Source organism: Schistocerca serialis, chromosome 7, assembly GCF_023864345.2.
Source record: "Schistocerca serialis cubense isolate TAMUIC-IGC-003099 chromosome 7, iqSchSeri2.2, whole genome shotgun sequence".
Classification (NCBI taxonomy): Eukaryota; Metazoa; Arthropoda; class Insecta; order Orthoptera; family Acrididae; genus Schistocerca; species Schistocerca serialis.
The window spans coordinates 505,943,106-505,965,716 of NC_064644.1; the positions used below are offsets into that span (position 1 = coordinate 505,943,106).

A 22,611-nucleotide genomic window follows, 5' to 3' on the forward strand; every position below is an offset into this window, starting at 1 on the left:
GCGAAATTTATTACATGATTGAGGATCTTGTGGTAGGGAGCATGGAGCATGTTACCTTGGATGGAAAGTCATCAACAGATGTAGAAGTTACGTCAGGTATGCCCATGGAAGTGTGTTAGGATCCCTGCTGTTCTCACTGTGTTCTCATGATCTTCCAGACAATATCTAGAGGAAACACAGTCTTTAAGCAGATCATGCAGTTAAATGTAATGGAGTACTGTTAGAGAAAGTCTGCAGAAATATTTAGTTAGCCCTTGATAAGGTTTCAAAGAGGTTCAAAGATTGGTAACTTGTTCTAAATCTTAAGAATTGTAAAATTTTACACTTCACAAAACAAAAATTATTGTCTCCTATGACTACAATATCAGTGAGTCAGTTGAAATCGGTCAACTCATACAAATACCCAGATGTATCAATTCATAGGGATATGAAATGGAACTATTATATGGGCTCAGTGGTATGTAATGCAGCTGGTAGACTCTGGTCGGTTTTAAAAGACTGGAGACATGCAGTCTACAAATGTGATTGCTTACAAAACACTCATGAGACCCATCTAACAATATTGTTCAAATATTGCTGTACCAAATAGGACTAAGAGGGGACACTGAATATAAGCAATGAAGGGTAGCAAAAATGATCATATGTTTCTTTGACTTATGGCAGAATGACACAGAAATGCTGAAAGAAGTGAATTGTCAGACGCTTAAAGGTAGATGCAAACTATCTCATGAAAGCCAACCAAAAACGTTTCAAGAAACAGCTTTAAGTGATGAATCTAGGATTACACTACAGCTCCTACGTATTGCTTCTGAAGGGATTGTGAAGACAAGATTAGACCATTTGCTGTGAGCAAGTAGGCCATTAATCAATCATTCTGCCCACACTTAATCTTGGATGGAAGTATGAAGTACGAGGAGCGCGTACTGCTCGATGGTCACATAATACCTTGTTGCAGCGTGACCTCAAAGTCAGCCTTTGCTACCACGACCCTACCGGGTGCAAGGCAATGTGGGCAGCACGAAATGGGAGAACCAGGCATGGTAATAATGTGTTCAAGTGTTATATTCTGAACTTCCCTCGGTGCTTCTGATAGGCAAGCAAATTCTGCTAATATCTTCAGGATGTTTGTGTACAGTATGGAGCAGGCCACAGATTTTATACTAAAGAACACTGCCTGCTGTCATTGTCCTGTTATCTTCAAACTCATTATGGAGCCGATCAGTTGGGCATTTGTGATGGCAGCAAGCAGCTTGTAGTGGCTGAAGAAATCCATGCCCAGGATCGGGTAATTGACATCGACCACAGTGGACCTCCACTTGAATGTGTGGTACAGTCCAAGGTCCACATTTCAGTGATGAGTACCATACGTTTTTATGGTGGAGTTGTTTGCTGTCATGAGACACAGAGTTTTCACGATCCTGCTGTATCTTAACATCGTCTGAGGGAAAATGGACAAATCTGGACCAATGTCGACGAGGTACCTTACACCCCCCCCCCACACCCTCACATTCCTGCTTTGATACTGTACTGCAACTAGGTAGGTCTAAGCCCACCCACGATTGGCTTTTAGGTGTGAACACGGTGAATGACACCTGGTCGCTTCATTGTCAAAACTGGTATGGTACCAACAGTAACCACTTGGAGGTGCTTCCATTGTCAGGAGAGACATGTTAGAATGTCTGTCGCTGTGTCACCGATTGCACAAGCTGTGTCACCTGTAGTCAGATCCGCTATTGCCCTCTGGCAATGAGGGTGCCAACTGATCAACCTGTACGGTGAGAGCCACCAATTAGGCAGCCAGGTCCTGTACTACTTGGTGTAAGCTGGAGTATGGGGCAGTGGATGCAGTAAATGTATGTCACTGTTGAGGTGTGGTGCACAGTGTCATACATGGCTGCGGCTATGGTACCAGGCGCCGTTATCAGCGCAACATGTACCTGGCTGGCCAAGTTTGCGATGGCGTCCAGCTGCATATCTGTCTACTCTGTCGCTGCTGCTTGCACCTTTGAGGATAGGCTGCACACCCAGATAGTGCACAATAGTGAGTCAGGATCACGTCAGACTGCACAAGGCTTCACAGGCAGTACAGGAACTGAAAAGGTCTCCAGTCACCACATTCCTCTTGGCTTAGCAATTTGTGCACCTGTTGTTCCTCTGAAGACAAAATCCTTCAGATTAATTCCTCCTTCAGCCGTTTATATGAGGAGTGTGTCAGTGGGGCAGTAATTATATCCTGCGGTTTGGCCAGGTAGTTCTGATTGAGCTGGCTCACTATGCATCCATATTTGGTGAGCTTGAAAGTAACGTTTTTACTTAGGAAAACCACCTGCACTTGACTAAATCACATGAATGGGTCAAGGGGCCAAAAGGAAGGCAGCCTAACCAGCATGCATCCTGTGCTACATGTCACCCCAGTGGCGATGTGGCACTGTTTCGCATGTACAAATTCTCATGAGCTGGCTCCAGGTGGGCAGTTCCCTGCATGCAGAGCATGTCTGTAGCTCGCTCTCCAGGAGCAGAATACATGCCAACAGCTCTTCTCTTCCCTTTTGGAGTTCACCATTAGTTGTCATAATGCAATAGCAAAGTTCTCAAGCACACGGAAAAACACTCACAAAGAAAACATGCACACAAAAAGAATAAATGTTCAATGTTCAAATCACGAACACATGTGGCTATGGAAAACACAGAAATGTTTGTGTGGGAATCGACTCATGGTTCAGCATCACTTCCACTGATCTAGTCCATCACCACTTGTTTGCCTACAGATCACGTCAGGGTGAAGCGGGAAACGGGTTATTTTCACTGCTTCCATGTCCGTTGCATGGTGAACTGACTTTTATTGCTACACCCACGTACTAAGTTAAGAATTTAGGCTCAGGTGACAGTAACTGATTAAACATTTGATTACGTAATAACACATTTATTTGCAAAGGTCGGTACACTAACAAACTCGCGAAGTATTGTCTGAATGTTCTCACACAGTTAACACTTGACTGCAGTAAATAGCTCAACCAGTGATCTCGGAGCATGCACTCTTTCAGTGATCAAGCACATAGTATGATCTTGCAGTCATGGAGAGACATGTGCCCAGCCAAATGCGCAAATTACCTCTCATCTCTAGGGCTCTGTGGCACAGAGCAAACGATCAGCACCTGATCAAACTTGTGAATGCATTGGGGGGAGTGGGTGTTGCACTCGTCCAACATGGTCCACAGTTGACATAATCTAGGTCTAGCTTGCACTGGCTTTCGCTTTGTCTCTTCCATGCCCACAGGTGTTACACCACGTTGGCCTAAGAATAAAATCTGTGATCAGGTGTGAATAATGGCGCGCCGCTGTACACATGGTTCTGTGGTATGGCTGCCACAAAATTATTTCTTTGTGGAAACTAATACTTTCTAGCAAACTTGTAAGTTTTCATAAAACTCATCTTTGATTTCTCTGTCAGCGTCATTTGCAGCCGCATAAGCCCCTATTTCTCTTCTCCTTGTCAAAATCACTTCATTGCTGGTCAAAGAAAAATGTCTAAAATAAATCTTTAAAACTGTTTGGGCAATTTAAATTTAAAGTCTTTTTCCTGTACTGGACATGTATAGGATTTTGCAGCCATAAATTATTTGAATCTGTCATTGTCACTTACTCTTCTCTGATCACTGGAGTCAATTACAATTTTCATCTGAAACTAAAATTGCATAGTGTTGTAGACAATTTTACATCATAATCTTTGTTTGAAATACATAATTTTTTGATGAATAACGTCAAACTGACTCTAGGGGTTATTTTCTATAAACCCATAAGCACATGCGTGGGTTAAAATATACGACCTGTGGCTTCAACATGTTAACAGCATTGTTAGATAAATACTACAACTACAATCTTCTACATAACTTTCAACCAACAGTCCCTCCTTGCAACAGTTTGTGAGATCCCGTTTCTCACATTGCCTTGTAGTGTCTGGGTAAAAGATACCCCAAGCCTGGGATAACTCAGACACTTAACTTTAGGAATAAGTTGCGGTTTCGAACATGATAACGACATGGCATCCTGTGTAAAAAATTGTGCAAACATTATAAGAATAATGAGCCTGAGAGCGAAAATGTCCACATTTCAGGGAAGTAGCATAGTTCACATACTGAGCAAGAGGTAGATAGTGATGATTCAGAGGATGTCTCTGCAATATCTCAAGCAAAATATAAGGGAAAGTATGGCAGTCGGTGAAAAAAATGCGCACTACCAAGAAAAACTTTCCCTAACTAATCAAATCTGCTGCGAGAGTGGAGCAGAAGAGCCAAGACAGAATACAGCTGGATTTTCTTCTGGGGGATGCAAAATGCGTCCATGGGAAAAGGACCAGAAAGCCGAAACTACCACCAACACTTGTTTCAGGTTAACATGTAAGGTACATTAATTTTCATTTTGTGAAGAATGTTCCGGCAACGGTTCTAATTAGATATAAAAGACAGACTCTTCAGAACGCACAGTCTTCCTGAGATTCATTTTTTGTCATTATGAGAAGTGAGTGTTTAAATCTTAAAAATCATTAATTACATCTTTAAAATACTCTAATGTTGTGATGTGTACATGTACATTCAAATTCCCTGAATAGTATAGTGCAATTTTTTTCTAATGGATAAAAAAATACCCCACGCTTGTAGCAACGTAACAGGAGTTAATGAAGTGAACAACGAGGCATGCTCATGTGATTCAGTTATGAGACTGTTGCCTGTAAAAGAGTAACACCCTATTTCGATTTCCAATTTTGCATACATTTTTGATCTATCACATTGAATTACAGAAGGATTTTTGTTAACTGTAGATGTTTTCAAATGAATTTCAGCTCCAGGTATCGCGACAGAACTCGACTTTTTTTGAGAATAAGTATATCTTTCCGCATAGTTAGTGTGGTCACTTGCTATCTGGACAAAACTCGCCCTAAGAATATTACTCTACACTCACGTTGTTCGCCATAGACAACCTAAACCCAGCTTATCATTTTATGAGGTGATCAGATATTATATGGACCATTGCTACTGGCTTCACCTAAAACCACACATAACTTGGAAATATATCAGTAAATTCAAATGTGGTAATACTGCGCCGTTGAAGTGCTCTGGAAGATAAGTTCTGACATGTAGGAGCAGTGAGCATTGCATAAGAAGTTGTTAGTTAACTGTCATACGGAGAGATATATATATTTACTTTAAAACTCCAGTTCTCTATGATAAACGTGCTTATGTGAAATGAGATTTGTGCTATATCTGGCATAGCCCAATTGTGTTGTTACTGCAATTTAAAGAAACCGCTCCATCAATCCCATTCGATACGTGATTGGAGTGTCGCTGTGACGACATAATCTTGCGCAGTGGTGTCTCGACATCATCTGATAATGGATTAAAACAGGATAAGCATATTATAGTATCGCGTTATTTGTAGTGAACACCACATTAAGTGTAGGGGCAAGTAAACAAAATTAAAAATGTCAGCTGGTTTTGATGAAAATCCCTTTGGGGAGCCAACAGAACCTTTTGCGGTAAGCAATGTGTATGGGCTGACTTTGTTTAGACGAATGTTTGACATACGTGTGCGAGAGTCATATGATCTAGTAACACTTTAACGTGTTTTCTTATTTTTCTTCTGTAGGATCCAGCAATTCAACAAGTGACCAGTAATACAAGCAGTGTACAGAGAGGTCTTGAAGATTATAATCCATTCGCCGACCAGGGAGATCAGAGATTTCCTGCAGTATGTTAATTTTTATCATCTGTGTTAGACTATGTTCAGATGTGTGCCACGTAGCATTATAATTGCCCATATTGTACGGTTGTTGAACAATGATATAAGCCTGTTGTGTCTCAGTGCCATCGTGTTAACAATAGGGGCGTTATTATTTCCGGAGAGGTAACGTCAGTGTTGATCTGTCACGTACGAAGTGCTATTTGTTGCAGACAGTTTACCATTGTTGATTTTAAGGATTATGGTCACTCCGCCACACAGTTTTTGATTTGGATGTCAATTTGTGTTAGACATGATATGCACGTATTGACAGCGTTAAAATATGGTATATGCGGTATTTTTTGACGATATAACACTCGTTGCATTAGACGTAATTAGCAGTAGATTGTCAGACTGGCCTTTCGATTGGGATCCAAACACAAGCATGAAAGTTGTGCCTTGCCCAATTGCATCACTTGAATTGCTGTATTGTGCTGTTAAATCCAGCTCGTGTGTTTTCTGTGTCGTGGGCACTACATGGTGGATATTGGCTGGAAGAAAAATCAGTATAAATGTAGTTATATCTCCCTTGAAGGGAAATAACTGATTTTAATTATGAAGGAATAATATAAGTTGTGTAGAGGCTGAGATTATTTTCCCTGCCAAACTGTATACTGGTATATACTAGGCTAGTGGTTTAGTATATCGGGTTTAATATTTGACATTGTATGTGGTAATTTCACCCTGGATTGTTAAATTTGACAAAGTGAAGCATGAAATGTCAGCTTAAGACAGAACTATAGCCATAACATTCAGGTATATTACTTGTTATTATGACACGAAATACTCAGTATTGAGTAAAGGTATAAAATCTGCTTGCACTGTAGAGCAGACATTTTTATATATCCTATACAGTGATTACTCCCACCCTGTGCTTAATGTTTTCGTTGGGTGTTGATTTATTTTAGTTTTTTTTGTAACCATAGAATATGGAAAAGGACTTTATGGTGTGTGTAAACCTCATGGGTTGCCAACATAGCAGTATACATAGTTGGGGTATTAAGTTTTTAAATGAAGCAATGGATGAGGCTGTAAGAGTGAGTAAAGGCATTAAAACAAAACAAGTGACTTTTATTGCATTGTGCAAAGTAATGAGAAATTGACATATAGGCTGCAAGCAATCTTGTTTACATTTATACACCAGATGCCTGAAGAAATTTATGTTGGAGGCATTTACTGAGTGAAAGTGATCCATAGTAGAGGGAAAAATGGCCTAATGATCAGTGTTCCTAATGTAGACTGGATTTCATGAGTGGCAAATAATATAATTATATTAGATATATTAGTCCATGACCAGAAGTGTGGAATTATAGTTGAACAATTCTTCTGTTGGAACAGTGCTTCCAATCAATTCTCCTCATATCATTGCTGCACCAAGCATATATTCAGTTCAGTTGTGATGAACAAGTCGGTTATGTTGCCCTGCTTGTTTATTGCTGCTCAGTGGGCAACAGTGCCTTTTGCCAGTGGTAATAACCTTCTCTCTTTGACAAAGGAGTAACGGACATGATGCAGCAAAGATGGTCCCCGTTATAGATATTGACTAACAAGAATTAGACATATACTATTGTGGCAGATAACAGAGTTGAGTAATGGACATAGTAAACTAAGAATGAGATGTGTGATTTCTGACTGTGTACAACAGTGATGATAATTATTTCAGTGGATGAAGTGCACGTCTGGTGGTGGACTGAAATTGCTCGTGTTTTCTGTGTGGTGTTGCATTTTACTAACAGACACAGTCATTTGGCACAAATGAAGTAGATGCTGTGTACGTCAATCAAGCAGTCATACTGTGTATGGTGAAGCAATTAATGTGACGGTGAAAAAGCAGTTGCGAAAGCTCTACAATATATCAGTATTATGTCTGTTAATAACATACAGCAACTCATAACAATAACATTCATATTACTTGGAAATTTAATGTAATGGTTTTAGGTGGGATGGGAAATTTGTTTTGAACTATGGTTGTGTAAGAAATTGCTAGAGATGGAGTTCGATCTACGAAGTTCATGACCCTGCCAATCTAAGCAAGCAGTTACTCAGTAGCCATTCCCAAATGCTTCGGGTTGTGTTGCTCATTATTTCTCTTCCTTCGGAAAGAGTGAAGAGGCTAATCCAGGTCCATCATATGTTTTGAATACAATACGAAGGAATCATTAAGCCCTATGACAGTGTGTCATTTCTGCTCTCATTGAAGCACTAAGCACAGGTGTCGAATGCCAGTCCTTGAGACGGAGGCAAGGTCTATGCTCCCATACTGCTTCTCTCACCACTGGTTGTCTAAATTCTCATTCGTTTATACTAGTCCCAAACTATTGTTAATGCCCACATTCTGTCTGTAAAATTTTTCTTGAACACACTGAAAATTATCTTCTTAATGTTTAGGACAGATGTTGACTATGCTACAAAAATCATAATGGATGTTCACATTGTTTGGTGACTAATGGCTTTGTGGTAGTTTGAAAGAAACTAATTATTGGAGTCCGATTCAAGTGCTCAACCAATTTGGTTTATTAGCGTTGTTGTATTATTTAGGATTTATCGTAGAGAGTAGTACATGAAACAGTTTTCCAATTGTGTTGGTTATTGATATGTTCTTATGTACAACATAAAGCCAGAAATAAGTCGGAATGTAAATTAGTATAGTCAAGTTTTCTTACAAGGGACAGTCAAATCAAAACGAGAAGGGTAAGAAAAAGTAAGTAAACTATTTATTATTTCAGAAGTATTCATCATATCTGTTACCAGAAATACATTCATCTCACTGTGACAAACCAGTTGTTTCCTCCATGGAAAAATGTCTGCAGTTGCATACAGAACTATGGTTGTACAGAGATGTGCACCTCTGTCCGGAACAAATCAATGGCTACATGTTACCAAGTTTGACTGTGAAGTCCCAAACTTTCCTCAAACAATTTCTATATTCTTGGAGTCCTAAGAAAGACATTTGTGGCAGTCGATTTGCTTTGTATGAAGTGCACCTCTGAGTACAGTTGTGGTTCCATAGGTAACCACACACATTTTTCCATAAGACAATGGCGAGTTTGTCTCAGAGCGATATAAATTATACTTTTAATTATTTCAAAAGTTTTCTTACTTTTCTATCTCATTTTCATTTGACTGCCCCCTTATATAAGTGTGCGAATACAATTATTATTTTAAAAAATAAGTATTTCAGTTATCTACAATGAAGGAAGTAGCTGCTATATTGTTATCACTGATATGTATTCTCCAATACTATGGAAATTTTGCTAACTAACATTTTTTAGTTCTTATTTTAAAAATGTCATTCTGCTGTTCTTTAACTTTGTTTGGCATTGAACTGACAAGAATTTTCTCTTACAGCACTTTTTTGTGTCACTTGGTGTATACTTAAGAAAACTGTTTCTAGTTCCTATTTCCTATCTTTGCGCTTGATTGTTTAACACTAACAATTCATGAGAATTCCTGGTGTACCTTTAGAAAACGTAATTCCATAAACGTAGATACATGGTAGGATCAAGATTTCAAGTACCGTGAAAAAGTACTTACCTGATTCTTGATGTGAGATTCATTTGATTATTTTTATTGTCCCCATTTGAAGAATAAATGAATGGTTTGCCAGACTGGAATTTCCTCATAACATTAGACCATATCTTTTAGGCTCTGTAATAGTGCAAAGTAGGTTCATGGCACTGCTCCAATATTATAGGCAGTTTTAATTATTCTTTGAACATGATATAACTGAATTGAGTGTTTTAACAATTTTGTATGTTCTTTCCACCTTTAATTTAAGAGCAAACGAGGCCATTATCACTCTGCATTTTGAGTGCTATTATTTACCTCCATCAGAAACATACGGCAATTATTGTTGCCAAAACCTCTTCACAAGTGTATAAAACGCCCGTAGACTTGCGTGGTAACTGTTGTAGAAGTGTAGGAGAAGTGGCTTAGCCATTACCTCATGTTTCCACAATGGTTCTGAGACTTAACAGTAGGTTGTTAGCACTGCACAAGGTATAAACAGCCATTGCCAAACTGTGATCAGAAACAAGCTTAGCCACCTGGTTGCAGATCATACTGCTAGAAACCACGTCATTACCCCCCCCCCCCCCCCCCCCCACACACACACACACACACACACACACACACACACACACACACACACACACACACCTCAAAAAAAGGGGGCAGCTGTGCCGACCCACTTTATCCAAACAGGCTCACTACCATTATAGTTTTTAATTACATTTTGAGTCTCAGCTAGGTTGTTTCCACACTAATTGTACTTATCTCCTACTCTTATTTTCTCACTATCCTAGCTTCGTGTTATGCTATGTGCATAACTGGCAACATTCAGGGTCAACCGAAGTGTCAGATTCCACCTGTCGGCTTTGACCTGTGACATAAGGTTGTTGTGGTGTGTGATGACATGACGGCACAGAGTTTAGTTTGTGGGAGTGGTGTGTTTGTAGGTGTTATTTTGATGTGATCGGTGGTGCTCTATGGTGGTGTTACGTGATGTTTTTGGTTTAGTTTGTATGTGTGGCGTGTTTATAGGTGGCGTATTGTTGCGGTCAGTGGTTCTCTTTGGTGGTGTGTTTATAGTTACGTCGACATTATTGTAGTTTTTTTTCTGTTCGTAGTATGTGAATTTTGGTAAATCACTTTGTTTATGTCTTTCGAAGGTATTGATATGACTGACAAGGTCAACAGTTTTCGTTTGCCGGCGATGATGGGGGACAGTGCGTTGTCTCTAATAAAATTTCTTCAGCTTATCGGCCTGTTGGCTGAAGTCGTGAAGTGTTCAATGTGCCGTGAAGAAATCAGGCTTATTAAAGTTCCGCCATCTCTGATCAGGGACGGCTACATGTGGAGATGTCGTAAGGATAACAGGTCGAGGAAAAGTGTTAGATTCCAATTTTGATTTTCTAGGTTTTTTAGGGGATTGTGGTGGTGGTGGTGGTGGTGGTGAAAGTTTTGAGACTTATAGTGTGGTATCGGTAGTTGTTGTTGACCTATATAGGTCAACGGAAGTGTTAGATTCCAATTTTGTTAGTTTGTTGCGCTTTTTGAAGTAGTGATGATTGTGGACGTGGTTGTAGTTTTGGGTTTCATGATTTGGTATTGGTAGTTTCTGTTGACCTATGTAGATCAAGGGAACTGTTATATTCCAGTGGATATTGTTTTTAGTAGATTTTGGGAAGGTTGTGGTCGTTTTATTTTATCGTTTTTGTCGTTTGGTTTAATGGCGTGTGTTTATTTTTAGTTTGTCCCCACCCAAAAAAAAAACCAGTTTCCACCGCTTGTCCCATTAGTGTCATTATATTTTTGGAGGAATATGTGTTTGATGGTTTTTAGATTTATTTTTGTGTTTGTTATGTTTACATAATGACGTCATAGTCGCGATATGGGAGTTGTTGTGAATGGTCGTTTCCACCATATTGGTGACGTCATTGGTCAAAGCAGACGGGTGGAATCGGATGTTTCCATTAACCTCTAGAACTGTGGGAACCATTGTCACTTCATCTCTCTCTCTCTCTCTCTCTCTCTCTCTCTCTCTCTCTCTCTCTCTCTCTCTCTCTCCCTCCCCCCCCCCCCCCCCCCCTACAGTAATAAGATCAATGTTTGTCACTCAGTGCATCTCAGTGGCTCTTGTTCCATGACATTTATTAACTCCCCTGCTAATTAGAAATAAGTATCTCCTTTGACAATTGCTGGAAGAAATTGTGTAATTTCATCTGTCATTTGGCAGGTACGAGGTGCAGCGAACCCTCCGCCATACCTAAATGCCAGTGCAACACAACCAGCAGCTCAGCCAGCCATCATGCAGCCAACGCATGAGGCTCCACCCCCGCCATATACTCGAAGTGGTCAGCAAACTCAGCAGCAACAGCCACAGATAACAACAGCAGAATTCCAGGTTTGGTTGTGTGTTGAGTGAATATTCTCATTAGTTACAGATGACTTGGATAAATGTGTGGTATTTGTCTGATTGATGAATTATCAGAAATAAATCTTTTCTGGAATGTTCAGAAGTTTAAGATTAAGTGATGTTAAAGATAGTTAGCTTTACTTCAAGAAATCTTATTTTTACATGCTTCTGTGCAGGAACTCAAGGTATGTATGTACTAAAATCACAGAATTTTATGGCATAATCATAAATCTTTGGAAGGCTGTTTAGACTAGCAATATATCTGATTACATGAAGATGATTTATTTGCTTCACAGCCCTGACATTGCAAATCTTGTAGATACTTAGTTTCTGTACCAGTTACAGTAGCTGTATTGTTTGTCACAAAGTACATTAGGTTAGCTCTTACTACACACTGTCAGCAAGATTAAACATTTATCCATTGAACTTAAATGTGTAAAGCAGCCTTCCAAAAACTTTGTAGTGTGTAGCTGCCATATTCAAAGAAGGTTAAAGCCATAATTGTTTTCCTGATCACGAAAATGATACAGCAAATTCTTTTGAGTTGCTCGCCAAAAATGCATGTGAAATTTCTATGCCAGACTGCGAACTTAAGAAATAACTGAAAGGTGATTGCTAAATTCTCACAACGGTTGTATTTGGACATCTCACAGAAAGCTCTCAGTACCATAACTGAATGATTGAGAAGTATTTCCAGTAATGTTGGTGAAGTTTCATTTCTTTCACTAATGGAGACAACGTTTCACTCACCAGTAAATTACCATAACACTCTAAATGGCAATTCAGTTTTACCATAGTCTGTTTGCTTTGTCAGTTGGCTGGATTGGAGGTTGCATTACACAAATTGTACACAGATTAAATGGGAAAAGAAAACAGAATGCTTTTTAGAATTTATTCTAATATTCGATCTTGGGCAGTCAAATAAATTAACAATTATAAACATCCAGTTAGAAATAAAACAAAAAAATCAAAGATAGAAGTCCAGGTTTTCCAGCCACTCAAATACTTTGGACCCAGTTTGACATAGCTTTTACAGGCAGTCAGTGAAAGTGCTCAAGGGGCAGACTTGTAGGGTATTGTGGCACTGCCTGTGCAGTCGCAGCTGTGGAGACTCATCACCAGCTGTATAAAATATCATATAATTAGATGGCTCCTAAAGGTGGCACATTTCTTTTCCTTAATGTCTATGTATTTTCTCCTGCCACTGCTTGGTGAGTAGATTTGTTATCAGCCAAGTTATATTTTCAGAAATGGATTATTTTCATTTATGTATAAAATATCAGTTGTTATCCCTGGCTTGCACCTGATTGGGTTCAGCTTTTACCATGTGACATGATGGAGTTTGATGGTTGTGTTTTTGACACTCAAGAATCTTGATATGGTGAAGATGCCCACTGAAATTTCTTATACCCATGGAATTGAAAGTGCTGGTTAATGGGCTCATGGCAATTATAAAAGTTGTTTTATGACATTTCAGTTTGCTAATAAATCCTTGCTGAAGGGTATAGTGTAAGACGACTGGTAGTTCTGCATTCGTGTCCATATTAGAATGATTACTTGCTTTCTTCTTACGTGAGGCGGAGTGATGCTGCTAAGTACTGAGAGCCACTGAGCTGGCTTATGCAGAGGTGTACTGGGTATAACGCACCCTGGTTGTCAAAGCTGAACATCTGGGTGTGTGTAGGAACTGTTGAGCCATACAACTGAACACGTTCCACATCATAAGTTTCTCCATGATATTGATCAATGGAACACGTAACTAACTAACTTCTCAAAATGTTTGTCAGTGTCCCACATAGTTACAGTTAACTTTTGTTATAAATTATTGCAGCTCTTCACCACTTTTGCAGCTGTGTTCTGAAGATGGTGTCGGTCTGCAAGTGGTCTAGTCAAAGTGATATCCCAGAGTCTTTGGATTACTGTTGTATTCAAATACACTGTCTCTGAATATTACATACGGACGGTAGTTTGCATATGTGTTACTAAGATGGAGTTCTGAAACTTCTGTCTTCAGTGATTTGGTTTTAGCTTTCATGTCCATCCAATACATGTGTATCCTCTATCATCATTTCTTCTGTCCCAGAGACAGCTCTTTTAGGTCACTTGACTGATATTGTCGGCTTACTTTCTTAAAGTGGATCTTCATCTAGAGAACTACTACTGTAGTTGCCTTTTATTGCTTTTTTTCTTAATAGTAGGAAGAGAAGTTGCAGGCTTCTTATAAATATTAAGCAATTAAATGACTGTACAATTAATCAAAATTTGAATATTCAGAAAATTCTGTGGTGTATGATTTCAAATAAGGTAGAACATACAAGCCAACTTCATTGTTTACAGTAGTAATTGGTAGTTTTTATGCATTACTCCTTACAGGTTTTAGTATTGAACAGTACTGGAGGAGTTCCTTCCTGAAGTTGTAAAGGTTTTTCTGCTTCATTTAACATTACCCTCAGGATTTTCTTAATTCATGGAGGGCAAGCACTCCTAGATTTTTTATATTATGAGTTTTGTTGCACTTACGTCCATTTAACAAGTCTTCCCATTGCTTCTTTATTTGTACTAAAACGTGTGTTTTGGTTTAAATGTCTCCACGTTGGTTTAGTAGTCTCCCCAGCTGATTCCATATCAGAATATGAAATGTAATCATATACATGTCTTCTTCATTGTTATTGTGACTGTTGTTAGAGATACTTCTGCTATCTTTAAGGGAAACGCACTCTAATTATCTAACCCATGTTAATTTAGGCAAGTATTTGACCCATTTCTGAAAAAAAAAACTATTTGATGCAGGACCTTAATATTTTTACTGTATGTTACTTGATGCTAATAGTCAACTGTACTAAAATCCACTTTATCCATATTATAGTTTTAAAGAAATACTTTTTAAATTTATTAACAAAAAAATATTAAGTTTTTTCTGCAGAAAATATTTTTTTGTGAACTTCCTAATGAGGAAATATTAATGAATATAGTAGCAGAGGTGGCTTTTTATGTTATGCAGAGTCTCTGAAAATTTCATTCATTTATCTATGATAGTTTCTGATGTAATGGGGCATATGTACTGAAAATTTTAGTTTGTGGGAAATTGGCTTTAAAGAAAAAACTTTTGAAATTTGTTACTTACAGTTAATTAAAACTGTCCTGCTGCATATGATGGCCCTTCTTTGGCCTCTAGAAGGTCTTCCAGCTTCTTTTTCACTTTCCTGGATGTTTGTGTTACTTCCATGGCCATATTAGATGGAGACCTGTCTGCATCAGCTATCCTCATTTTACCACAATGTTGCAGCCCTGTGATCACATTTTCACCAGGATTAATTCCCAGCTTTTTCAGTACCCAACACTTCCCAATATTAACACAATTGAATGTAATAACAGCATCAGGAACTCCTAGTTTCATTGTATGCATGCCTACAAATACAGTTTTAGGAAGGTGGTTCCAAATTATGCTGTTGAAACATTCATTTGGGTTCTGTGTCCGCCCATGCAAACATTTCCTTAGGTCAGGATGAGCTAAATCTCTGAAAATAGGTTTAATTGCTGTAATAACAGCAGCAGGAAGAGAATGCTGGTGAGAATAAGATTCTCCAGTTGCCTGTGCCCTATTGTATTTGCACCATGAATTTTCTCCTGATGGACACAATCCATGATATAGCATATTATCAGCAGAGGACTTATGGAAGAATATGGCCCAAACATCTCTCTTCATTGCCTTCAGATTTTCTTTATTTCTCCTATTTGCCTGCCCATAGTACACCTGCAAGTTTTCTATTTCAGTTTTAGTTAACCAACTCTGTCCAGTCAACAGTTTTTCATCTTCTAATTTTTTCCCTCTCATATCAACAGTTAGTTTTCTCAGCCTTGTTCCCAAACTTTTTAAACATGGCCTACACATTCTATTTTGCGATGTGTTCTTTATGTTCATTGACTTTACAACATTTAGACATTATCTCCACATCTAACACTTTACCGGTGTCTACACTCGTGGCAGTCACTACTCCATTCAGAGGAGTATGTCCTCTTTTCTGCCTACTTCCATCAAGTGCAACTGCAATATCTGAACATCCATCATTTTCTTCCACTGCTTCCCTAGCAGCCAGTTTCATGTTTTCCTTGCTGACTTCACATACAGCTTTCTCTAATATTGCAGTCAGTTGTTCAAATTCATTTGGTGGTTGATGTAAGTTAATCACTGAAGATGATGTTCTCCCTGCAGCCATGCCCTTGCCAATGGATCGTAAGGCATAAATTAATCTAGTATTGATTTCATAAGGGCCACTTGCATCTAGTTTTGAGGAACTCATAAATGAAATCACAGCTGAGCATTTAGTGCAAATTAAATCCAAAGCAATTGCTAGGCCTTTTCTCCCACTGGCACTCTCACAAATTTTCACACTCTGTGTCTCACCACACTGCCTACATTGTACAAATTTAGAAATTACATCTGAAAATATTCTCAAATTTGTGATGTTACTGCACCCCTTATCACTTATAGTAAATTCGTTGTAACTCCCTTGAAATGTTGAGAGCTTCTTTGATGATGCACTTGTAATTCTTCAACAATTAGAAACATCGTTGCCAGGTGACATTACCTCTTGTACAGAAAGCTTTGTAAATTTGTTTCCTCTAAACTGTCATTTCTTGAAAATGCCTTTACGTTTCGTCATTTTCAATAAACACATGTAAACAAGCACTGCAAACGTGAGTGTAACAACTACTTGCAATCACTTGAACAAAACTAACCGTGAGTTTGAAAGAGTGTTTTTTACAAACAGCAGAAGCAAAAGAATACCGGCTGTTGCATTCCAAGGATAGCCAACACACTCGGGAGTTGCTTGAAAAAAATTTTTCGGGAAGATCCTTTTCAGAGTACTTAAATAAAACCTTACTCATATTGAAATATGATGAAAACTAAAAAGCGTTGTATTACGGTGTGGTCCCCCTTACTTGGTGTGGTTTTGGATTATTTTTTTAAATTTAAAAAAAAAATTTTTTTTTTGTCTGGCATATATTCTTAATGTTCTAGTTCCTTAGTCATGCAAATATTGGCTGAAATAGTGATTTTGCTGCCAGTTCTCAGCATAAGTTTGTTCTCTCACCAGCTAAGAATTGGTCCTTCAAAATTTCCCTTTTTTTCCTATAAGACAAATGAAAACAAATTTTTAAAAAGGTCTTACTGTGAAAAAAGGTGATTTTTATCACAAAATGTCTCTTGTGCACTCTGTAAAGCCAAAGTACCTTTAAAAATGTGAAGTTTGACATTGCGGTTAATTTAAAAGGGTGTTGTAGACAGAGCACAGTGGAGTCTCCGTGACAGTATAATGCCATCTTCTAGTAGTTTACTGAATCTTCATTCTTGAACCTGCACTCATTCTTCAGCAAAAAATGTGAAAGAAATGAGGCATTGCAAAAAATTTCTAGTGTGTTGAAGCTACTGAAGTGTAGAATTTGTACTAGAATTGACAAATTTAATTCATGGGTTCTTGGACTCGACTCTGTTATCTTCTACAGGAAAGTGTCCACAGCCTCCCCTGCCCCCTTCTTTTATGCTATTAGTCTCTCTCTTCTTAGTCATCGGTTTTTACTTCTAATAAGTCATGAGTGAAACCTGTATGCCTTTAGTGTGCCCAGTTGAATATGAACTGAAATTTTCCATAAAAGTAGTTTCTTATTCTTAAATTGTCATAGCACATTTAAGAAACCTAAAACAGTTCAGTCACCACAAAATGCCATATTAAAAAAATCCTTGCCCTTGGATTTGCATTACTGAAGCTATGAGTGCCATTAGCAATTTCATGGAGTGCTTTGGCACATTTGTTAGTATCCCAAATAAAAATCAGTACATTAGTACTCATTGTGGATATGTCTTAAGTACTTTTACAAGATAAATGCATATAATTTATTCAAACTGTAATTACATCAGGAGGAATCTATATAGGAACAACAGCCCAGTGTATGTCGTCTTTAATGATGATGGCCTAACTGGAAAGTTTCTTGCTTCTCTCCCTTTTTCATTTTTTATTTTTCAAATTCTTTACTAATTGGGGTGGCACATACATCTAGGATGTCCTTATGATATTACTGTAGATAGGAATATGCAGGGCTTCAGCTCCAGTAACATCGAAGCTTAGAACTCCAATTTGTTCATTTCTCATCGAATTCACTGCTTTAGATCATCATGTGAAATTACTGTTCTCAAATTCTGCAGACTAGCAGGCATGAGCAATTGTCTTGAATAGAACATTGATGAACCAAATGTGGAAGAGCCATAAGGTATAGAGAATTTTTTACAGCTAGCAAAAGGAGTTGGAGGCTAGGAACATGTGGTCAGATAAAGCATGCTTGAAGGTATGTGGTGACAGTTGGATGTTGTGCTCCATGATTTAAGGAATTGAGTGGGGGGAGGGGGAGGGGAGATGGGAGTTACAAGATTCTTAGAAATGGTAAGAAAAATCTCTCACAAGGGGAGGGTCTGACAGGTGGGTCACAAATTCTGATGAAGTTTTGCAAGCGCATTCTACATTTAAAATAGACATGTTTTGGCTTTTAGACACTCCCTAGTTTTTGAAAAAAATGAGGTCAAAGCTGATGATGAAAACTGTATTTTCAATGTTGTACATTGAAATAGCATCTAAAAACAAACCTTTTTAGTGATATAATATGGAGTCCAAAGTTAATAATGTTAGTTATTAACCTTTTTTGCGTTTACCATTTCAGTTTGGGTATCAAATTGTTCTAAGTGTTCAGCAGTGTGATGTTGGTGGTAAAGGCGTTAGACAGTCAAAATGCTCGTCCATGTTCAGTTCTTGGTTGTTATTTTCATTTTATATTTCAGTGTAACTGTTAATCTACTGATAATCTGAATACTTTTCTTTGTCCCTTCCTTTTTTTTAGATAAAACATTGGGAGCTGTGATTAATAAAAAGTTAAGTCTGTATACGGTACTGACAGTAATTTTCATTCTGATACATAAAACTTGTCATAGAAGCAGGCAAAACAAATACTTCTTGCACCATGTGCAACACGTGAATGAAATATTACCCCATTGGTGTATTTTGCTTTACAGTGTTCATGGAAACGTATGATTCACATTGCTAAAAGCAGATCTTTCAGATATCAATTTGGATTTTGTACCAAGTGTATGAAAGCATATTTTGAAAGACAGTTGTGGACAACTGGTCATGGACCAGTCCATAAATTTTGATAGCATCCACCCTATCTTTTAATTCTGCACTCTGCTGTGAAATTTTGAAATGGCACAATAAAATTCTTTCTGTTGGAAAAGTAAATGTGACCCTGTTGACAAAAAGGGGTACATTTTGGTAGTATCACTCACAGTACAGGTCAGTTGAGCGTTGTCACCTAGCAAAGTCCTATTGTAGAGCTTCTTGTATTGCAATGAAAATAACTCTCAGTACATTATATACAGGGCTATTACAAATGACTGAAGCGATTTCATAAATTCACTGTAGCTCCATTCATTGACATATGGTCATGACACACTACAGATATGTAGAAAAACTCATAAAGTGTTGTTCGGCTGAAACCGCACTTCAGGTTTCTGCCGCCAGAGCGCTCGAGAGCGCAGTGAGACAAAATGGCGACAGGAACCGAGAAAGCGTATGTCGTGCTTGAAATGCACTCACATCAGTCAGTCATAACAGTGCAATGACACTTCAGGACGAAGTTCAACAAAGATCCACCAACTGCTAACTCCATTCGGCGATGGTATGCGCAGTTTAAAGCTTCTGGATGCCTCTGTAAGGGGAAAACCGATGGATCAGTCGTGGTGGAGATCATGATCAGCAATTCATGTCATGGCCTCCACGCTCTCCCGACTTAACCCCATGCGATTTCTTTCTGTGGGGTTATGTGAAAGATTCAGTGTTTAAACCTCCTCTACCAAGAAACGTGCCAGAACTGCGAGCTCGCATCAACGATGCTTTCGAATTCATTGATGGGGACATGCTGTGCCGAGTGTGGGAGGAACTTGATTATCGGCTTGATGTCTGCCGAATCACTAAAGGGACACATATCGAACATCTGTGAATGCCTAAAAAAAAACTTTTTGAGTTTTTGTATATTTGTGCAAAGCATTGTGAAAATATCTCAAATAATAAAGTTATTGTAGAGCTGTGAAATCGCTTCAATCATTTGTAATAACCCTGTATACTTATTTGACTATCGGACACACCTGATTTTTTTGCTTAAAAAAAAAAGGAAAGATAGGTACTCCCATTATCACATACACTGAAAAAATTATTGAATGGAAAAAGCCACTACCAAGAACTGAACAGGGACCAGTAGTTTGGTAGCCTAATGCCTTGATCACTTGACTGCCAATCTCTCTCTGGCAACATGTTGAATTATGGGTATTGAGTCCGTCCCGGTAGCTGAGTGGTCAGCGTGACAGACTGTCAATCCTAAGGGCCCGGGTTCGATTCCCGGCTGGGTCGGAAATTTTCTCCGCTCAGGGACTGGGTGTTGTGTTGTCCTAATCATCATCATTTCATCCCCATCGACACGCAGGTCGCCGAAGTGGCGTCAAATCGAAAGACCTGCACCAGGTGAACGGTCTACCCGACGGGAGGCCCTAGCCACATGACATTTCCATTTTTTCCATGGGTATTGAAGCTACAGCATGAAAACTTCAAAACATTAGTAACACAGACTTTACAAACTTTGGACCATATGATACATTCATAAATAAATTTTGTTTCTAGACAATATTGTGATGTATAACATTGAAAATACCATTTTCTGTCATTGACTGTGACCTCGATTTATTTATTTTTCAGAGATAAGGGAGTGTCTAGCAAAAAGCTGTGGAACATCCTTGCAAAACTTCATCAAAATCGGTGGCCCAAATTTCAGACACCCCCCACCCCCCTGTCAGCACTCTGCACCTTGAATACAATTTCTTGAGATGCAATGCTCAAAATAGTTCATGTGGCAGTACTACTTTTTTAGTATTTTGTGGCCTACATATCAGACCAACTTCACTTTTTTCTTGGAATTGGTTTTATGGCTGTTGGGGGCAGGGAAGGAATTATTTTTTGCCATTGATCATCCTTCCATCAATAACACTCACATTTTTATTTAGAGACATCAGTGAACCATTATTATCTTTTGTTATTGGATAGATGACACTCTTCTGCAATTAAGATGGAGAGTAGAAAATCAGGTGTTACATGTCCCTAACTTGGAAGTCTTCATAAGTGGGTACAAGTAATTTACGCCTACAATTAAGTGCACAAGTTAATGATTTTCCAAAGTTACAATCCGCTGTGAATTGTTCACATATAATAGCAAGGTTGCTGACAAGGACTGTTTTATGAAAAGTTGACAGGTGTAGTCTTCAAAATTCATTGTAACAGTTGGCGAGTTGCCACTTCCATGTGTGGCAAAATTTGAAATAGATTGTGAATATATGCCTAGAAAGTGAAATAAAAATGTTTACCACAATATTCCTTAGAATCATTTCTAAGACTTATGCCGTGCATCAGAACATTAGTATGAGCATAGTTTATCTTATTAATAGCATAGTTTATTCTTCTTATTTAGCAAAAATTTAGAAAATGCTTTTCATTTACGCATGAATGTCTGACAGTATTCATGTTAAGAAAATTATTGGCAAGTTCAAATTTTGTTTGCTATTAGGATGTTCGAGGAAATAGTTACTTTCTTTCCAATAGTAATTTAATATTTTTTCTGATTTTTCCACAGCGAAGACAGGAAGAACTTGAAAGAAAAGCCCAGGAGTTGGCACGCAGAGAAGAGGAGTTGAAGAATGCACCATATAATGGTAAATTGCTTTAATAATTTTAATTCTGATGGAACATTTATCTAATCTGATGAAGTTATGTAGTGGTTGTTACATGTATTACTTGTAGAAAATGTAAGGGAATTGTGGAGCATTCGCCTGGAGCTGTCCAAAAGTGGGTGAAAATGCTGTTCACCGAAATTACTGACATTCTTAAGGCAGGTACACAGTAGAATTAAAATTTGTTCATGAATATCCATTTCATTACTGTGCTACAATTAAAGTTATTGGTAATGAGTGACAAAGGAGATGGACTCAGCATGAAGGCCATGGGGATGGGCCCCAAGTAAATTAAGTGGTGCGTCTTGGATTAAATCAGTATACATTGTTTATAGGTGAGAGTCTGACAGCTTACCTTCTGCCACGTAATCTTGGCAATGGTGGAACCTTTGTTCACTAGAAAGATGATTGAGGCCTGTTTAAAGTTGTGGATGGCTGTTTTCTGTGCTGGTAAGTTAGTTTTTAGGAAGAGTTCGGGGAAGTGAGGATGAGAGGACACAGGCAAACTACCAAGAGCAGTGTGGATGTGCATAGCTGAAAGACTGTAGTGCATGTAAAATCTCTATAGGAGGCTTTGATTCAGAAATTGGGTCCAGGTATGAACTGTGAGAGGCTAGGTTCAATTTGGATTTTGGCTGGTTTTGGTCAAAGGAGTTGGTGCCAAAAAATTGGATGAATGAGAGATCATGGTAGAGGTCAGCATGATTGAATTTTGGTGTACGACTGCAGGTGAGACATTAGGAAAAGACTGAAATATCAGTGGGATATAGGTTTTTGGCAGGTGGCGCACCGACATTTTTCTAGGTTTGGTTGCATGTGGGGTTTTAAAGTAAGTTGGGATGGTGTTCTGGGGGGATGCTGCAATTAGTAAGTTGACAGCAAAGTACGGTATTAAATGCCTCATGTGCACAGTCAGTTCTGTTATTTATACAGTATCTTACAGATGGGATGAAGCAGAGCAGTGTGTGTAAAGCACCAACTTACCTCCATACAGTGGAGAAGTTGGAAGGTTGTCAAAAGCGCTGTAGTTGCATAAATGCTTTTAAAACAGATGCCTGTATAAGAATGCAAGGAAATTCATGGTAAAATTTAAATAATT

General features: G+C 38.5%; 1 protein-coding gene across 1 annotated transcript in view; it reads left to right on the forward strand.

Moving 5' to 3' along the window:
- The first annotated feature begins 5,111 nt into the window (after positions 1 to 5,111).
- Positions 5,112 to 22,611, forward strand: part of LOC126412409 (secretory carrier-associated membrane protein 1) — a 64,809-nt gene continuing 47,309 nt past the window's right edge. Inside the window, exons 1-4 of the mRNA XM_050081993.1 lie at positions 5,112 to 5,533; positions 5,644 to 5,745; positions 11,513 to 11,680; positions 21,416 to 21,494. Coding sequence (XP_049937950.1) covers positions 5,480 to 5,533; positions 5,644 to 5,745; positions 11,513 to 11,680; positions 21,416 to 21,494 — 403 coding nt within the window. The 5' untranslated portion in view covers positions 5,112 to 5,479. The remainder of the gene's footprint in view (positions 5,534 to 5,643; positions 5,746 to 11,512; positions 11,681 to 21,415; positions 21,495 to 22,611) is intronic.